This window comes from Fundulus heteroclitus, chromosome 21 (genome assembly GCF_011125445.2).
Source record: "Fundulus heteroclitus isolate FHET01 chromosome 21, MU-UCD_Fhet_4.1, whole genome shotgun sequence".
NCBI classification, from domain to species: Eukaryota; Metazoa; Chordata; class Actinopteri; order Cyprinodontiformes; family Fundulidae; genus Fundulus; species Fundulus heteroclitus.
Window position 1 is genome coordinate 28828179 of NC_046381.1, and position 6000 is coordinate 28834178.

At 40.5% G+C, this 6000-nt stretch overlaps 1 protein-coding gene across 1 annotated transcript in view; it reads left to right on the forward strand.

Moving 5' to 3' along the window:
* LOC118556960 (kinesin-1 heavy chain-like) overlaps positions 1-5616 on the forward strand; it is a 28763-nt gene extending 23147 nt beyond the window's left edge. The window contains exons 23-26 of the mRNA XM_036125730.1: positions 1827-1928; positions 2004-2211; positions 5249-5360; positions 5482-5616. Of these exons, the coding sequence (XP_035981623.1) occupies positions 1827-1928; positions 2004-2211; positions 5249-5360; positions 5482-5488 (429 nt within the window). The 3' untranslated portion in view covers positions 5489-5616. The remainder of the gene's footprint in view (positions 1-1826; positions 1929-2003; positions 2212-5248; positions 5361-5481) is intronic.
* Positions 5617-6000: the final 384 nt, after the last annotated feature.

The window sequence follows — 6000 nt, forward strand, 5'->3', positions numbered from 1 at the left end:
GTAGGCCATCTGATTCTTCAAAGGTAGAGGATGTAAATTAGGGGCCTGAGGCTCTAGCATGGCGCTCACCTTCAGTCCTCAGCCTGAGGCCTGATGAGATAAAAAGAGGCACATCCAGGCTTTTCCTGTAACTCGAACAAAATGCAAATCTGCCACTAATCGTGTCCTTTAGCTTCAGATTTAGTGGCCGTGTTCCAGGCTAAGTCTAATTGGATGGATCCTCTGTGAATAGATTTTCTTTCAGACTAGCCCTGCATTTAGCTCCCCTCCATCTTCTCTTCAACTCTGACCAAATTCCCTTGAAATCTTCATTCTGTGGGGATGCTCACGCCGTTTATTGCACCCAGGCTTCTTCCACATGTCTGCTGTGACCCCTAAATCGCTGGTGCCACACTGCAAACAGGATTTCCTCTGGCCTTTTTTTAACATTTCAGAGGATTCAAAGAGTCTTTATTGTCACCGCGTGTTACTGTGGCAAAATTTCTCTTTGGACACTGCGGTTCAGAATACACATGATGAGGGCAAATAGACAAACAAAGGCAATTAACAAGGGTTAGTGTTGTTTTTGTTTATTGTAGCGTTCAACAGAGATTCAAAAAAATAAAAGGATGATTCAAAAGTTGTATGACCAAGCTTTCATGAGTCGCAGATAACAGACAATGAGCTAATAAGGTGCTTATTGTGTAACAATGATTTAAGGCTTCATTTACAGGAATGTGCATTTAGATATTCTAAGATGATGGTGGGCAGGTAGGGAATAACATTAAGGTGATTGTAACATATGAGGAGCTAGCAACAGTTACAGAAGCGTGGGACTGGTGTCTCCCATCAGGGGGCGATGGCCCTCACAGCTCCTGGGAAGAAGCTGTTTCTAAGCTTATTTGTTTTGGCGTTAAGGCTTCTGAAACGTTTACCTGATGGGAGAGGGGCAAACAGTGCATTGCCTGTGTGGGTGGGATCAGTGGAGATGCATCTGGCCCTTCTTTGGATTCGTTCTGCAAAATAAAGTCTAGATCCTGCAGACAGCATCCCACAATCCTCTGCACTGTTCTCACCACCTGTGCTAAGTCCTTCCTCTCCTGAACTGTGGAGCTCCCTTACCATACAGTTAGCTTTCTCCTTGCCTCTCTTCCATAAAGGTCAGATTTTTAGAGCGTAACGCTAATGGATGTTTTGAACCGAGAGAAGCATCATCGACTCACTCATTCATCAAATGGTTTTAAAGATCTGTGCTGTGTTACTCTGGGGTTATACAAGTACTTTTGATTGAGAGTTTGTGCCACTATCATTTTAAAGATATTATTAAGAGTTTAGATGGTCAAAGTTGAATCAACTTCTTACCTAAATCAAACAATGTGGTCTCAATCACTGGTGATGAGTTTGTGCTGGTTTTGCTTGTGCTGGCTTAAGTTTCCAATTTATCAACCCATGTTCTTGGCAGGGATGCATAAAAAAAATGTTTGTAAGTTGTTTGTAGATTTGATGCCAGTTTTGTTAGATTTGAATGATGTTGCTTGAGTGACATAAATCAGGTGAGCTGTGGATCTCTGCGGCTCCTTCAGCGTTCCCATGGGCTACTTGGGTGTATCTCTGACTAATTCTCTTCTTTCTCGGGATGTCTGTTTGGTGTGCGGCTATGTCTTGCTAGGTTCGCAGTTGTGCAAAAAACAAAAAAAAAAGAATCTTTTTTGTATTTTTACATTGAAAATACATAAACATTTGTGATTGCAATGTGTCAAAATGTGAAAAAGTAAGGGGCATAAATGTTTTACCGAGCTACTGTATGAATCAGTGTAAAGATAAAGCGCATTGCTGTGCTTGGACAGAATGGGCAGGACTTGGATGATACAGAGGCCAGCGCTGCTCAGAAACAAAAGATCAGCTTCCTGGAAAGCAACCTTGAGCAGCTCACCAAAGTTCACAAGCAGGTAAAAAAAACATAAAAGCTCCTATTATAAGTAGTCTCAATCAGAAACTTTTGTCTAAAAGCTCTCTTTCTGCAGCTGGTGCGAGACAACGCCAGCTTACGTAGTGAGATCCCCAAGATGGAAAAGCGCCTGCGTGCAACTGCGGCACGGGTCCAATCTCTGGAGGCCGCCTTGAAGGAAGCCAAGGAGAATGCAGCTCGCGAAAAGAAGCGTCACGAGGAAGAAGTGGAGCGCATCAAGGACACGGTCAAACCCAAAAACATGGGCAGGAGAGCCTCTATAGGTATGCGAAAACATTAGGGTCACACCATGGTAATATGTTGATCAGCAGGCAGGGAAAGCTGTAAGGCAGCCAGCAAAGCTAGTAGGTCAGTCAGGTTCAGATAAACTGCATGAAATTTTAAAGCTGGGGTGTTATGCAATTACACCTGTTTTATTATGAAGATTATTATTAATTATAATTGGCAATTCTAATTTAATAATATATCATTCAAAATCACAGGATAGCTATAACGAAAAATTATTTCAAATGGTTGTGATCAAGGGCTATGAGCCTGTAATGATTAGTACTACAATTGATTTATTAATTAGCAGTTATTAACTTATTTATACTGGAAAAGGGTTATCTAACCAGCTGTTGACTAGGATAGACTTGTCCAGAAACATTGACAACTTTAATTATAATTGCAATTGGAGTTTTAATCAATACTCCTTCATCACAAGCCAATGAAAATGTCTCAGTTTATTCAGGTATGAACTCAAAAGGAGATAATTCAGTAACTCTTAGAGACCATTCCTGACTCAAAATAATCACAAACACTTACGATTTGGCTAATTGTTATTTATTAAACTGATAATTCCCTGTTACAGTAATTAATTATTCTGCTTAATAAACTACTAGAAAGCACTACCCACTACCAAATACAACATGAAAAGAAAACAATGAAAAAAAGTTAATCAAAATAGATTAATTGAGAGGTAGCAATGCATAATCATTTCACAGTCGATTAGGAATCTTATTGACATCAACATTAACCATCATAATCAACATGTGAGCATTTTGAAGTAACAGCATTGAAAGAACATCGGCTAAATAGCTCTGAGCTAGCAAATCTGGTGTACTGAAACAGGTCTGAGGCTAAGATGGGGAACGCTTCTGGCAAACTAGCCACTAGCAGTGTTCATACACGGTTAGCTTCTCACTCGTTCTAGTTCAACTTCAAGGTGGCACTCGGCTAACGGTAGCTAATCAGTTAGTGTGACTTCACAACAGCCTGCGGCTAACAGCCTCAGGGCTACTCGGTGTCCCACCCAAGATGGCGACATATGACCTCCAACCTTGCGTGCTGTGAGTAAGATGGCGGCCCCTGATATCATAGCTAACTCACTAGCCTAGCATAAAGGTGAGTTCTGAACGAAGGGCGGTAACTAGTTGAGGACAAAGGCTTCGACAAAACGTGGGAAACCCGAAAGGGGGAGAGAAAGAGAGGAAAAGAAAGAAGTATGGAACAGAAATCTAACTCAGTTGATCGGTGCGTCTCACTCAACAAAAGCAACACAGCAAAAATCACTTATAATGCATTGACACATTAGAAAACAGTTAAACAAACTCCCTTTGAGGTACTTAAGCATTAAAACTATTTCTGATAGGTTCTGCCCAGGCACAAAATACCACCTTATGGGTGGAAAAAGAGAAATAACAGGGTAATCCTTTACGTGGAGTTGCTCAAACAGAGGACATGCTGCACAACCCAGCGTCCATCGATCTTAGCCCGAGTCTCGGGTAGGATTGGCAGAGTTCACTGAGGGGCAGGAAACACTGATTCTCTGGGCGCTCCTACGACGATCTGTTTGGCCTAAACAAAAACGAGTGGATCTTGTCAATCTCTGGAAGATAATGGACCTTCCAGTTGGATCGAAAATGAATTAATGTTAAGTTTAAAGTCAAGACCTCCCTGACTGAGTGCAGGGGAAAAGTGAGGTGGTGAAGCAGGCTAACGCATGACATAACATGTCATGGGTTACACTGCTAACCTTATTTAGTTACCGTCTGTCTGCTTTGTTGTCCCCCTCTATCGCCTCCTGTTGCCACCAACTCTCTCTTTCCCTCTCTCTCCTCAGTTTCTCTCGCAGCTCCTTCTCCACACCTGTGCTCAATTAACTAATCTACCCCTGCCTTTGTTCCAGCTCCCTTCCTCACAGTATTTAAGCTCCTTTTATTGTGCTACTCCAGTGCCCACTACTGCTGCCTGTCACCTTGCCTCATTGCGTGTTCCACCCCAGGTTTACGTTTTGGTTTTTGCTCCTGAGTTCTCCAGTGGTTTTTGTAAGTTTTTTGAATTTTCCTCATTAAACTCACTCATAACTGCTCCCTGCCTTGGTCTCTCTGCGTTTGGGTCCAACCACCAACCTAAACCACCAAACATGATATAACATGGAGTAAAGAGTATCACATCTTACAAATTTGTTTAAAAATTTAGCTTTTCTTGGGACCTCCTGTATCTTTTTCTGGGAAAAAAAGCAACTCGCAAACAATCAATCCAATACTTCTTCAAATCAAACCACTCATATATTAGTCTACAAAACCAACACCTTTATTCAAATGCACAAATACTTCGCCTTCTTTTGCTGTTTAAAACTCATCACACAGTTTGCCTTGTATTCTAGCGGAGTAGGAAGATAACCTAAGTCTTGCTTAAGTAAATAACAGTCCAGAAAGACCTTGATAGATATCTGAAACTGTCACACAAACATCTTAATTATCAGATAAGCCAGGCTGTTTTTAAACACGATGCCCAAATGTCATAGCAATATGACAATATTAACTTCTTAATTTTGTACTATGCTATGCAGACACTCTGTCTGCCCTGAGGACGTTTTATTCACCTCAGCAGACTGAATGCTCAGAATGGCTGCAACTGATGGCAGCCTGACCTACTTTTTTATTCATTCTGCCGCAGTTTTTTCTCACATTGCCCTCTTAAGACACACTCTAATGAACACTATAATGAATTTTCGGCCATAGATGGTGTATTTATTCTTAAATGGAAGGTAATAAAACGTGACATTGATGTCACTGTAAAAGTAACACCCTAAGACAGTAGGACACTGTGTATTCTACATTCTTCACCTCAATACTCACATTATACTGAATGGAAGTGTATCTAAAGGAACAGATTAGATCTTATTAAAAAAATAAACAAGTAATAGGAAAGGTTCTGATTGGTTAATCTTTGCTGATTTAATTGTGATTTAAGTATGTAAACCACTTCTCTTGAATAAGGATTAGTGAGCCAGCTTTTCTTTTTCGTCAAACCCAGTGAAGCCTATCAGACCGGGCCAGCTGCCAGGAGCGTCTCCCTTGATTGGCATTAACAGAGCCCTCCTTCTCCAGAACAGCCAGTCTGATACCATTGGAGAGGACAATGACAGGTACATATTAAGTAACTCTGTGCTTCACTGTTGAAGAAGTATTTCACTTTAGTATTCATTTAGTTCTGAAAGGACCTTGGGGAGCTGTAGTAATTAATTTTCTTTTTGTTTTACTTTACAGCAGCTAAAGGTGGAGACATATTCCCAAAGCTTAAGCCAAGGCCTCAGCAGACCAAACTAAGTCCTGGAGACTGCACAAATCTTCCTGTATGAGAAGTGTATATAATGTATAGAAAAGCATAGCAAGTCTTAAAAACCTTCACCAATAAGCTGCTAATGTAAAAAAAAGAAAAAACAAAAGAAAGAAAACTGTTACAACTACACAGCAAAAGCTGTTCATAATGTAAGAACTTTCTGTCCTTTTCACTGGTACTTTAATCGGTAACTTGTAAAAGAAAGCAAGCCAGAATTGCACCAACCTTGGCAGATGACCAAACCAGAGAAAACTGCTGAAACAGGACTGAACACAACATTTTAGCTCTAATACGCATTTCACAAGGAACTTCTGTTGGATTTGTCTAAATATAATGTACAGCAATGGGGAAAACTAAGTACACGCCATGTTTCAGTAGTTTGTAGAACAATATTTACCAATTAATTAATTTTTTGATTGACTTTGTAGTCTTTCATATCATTGTGG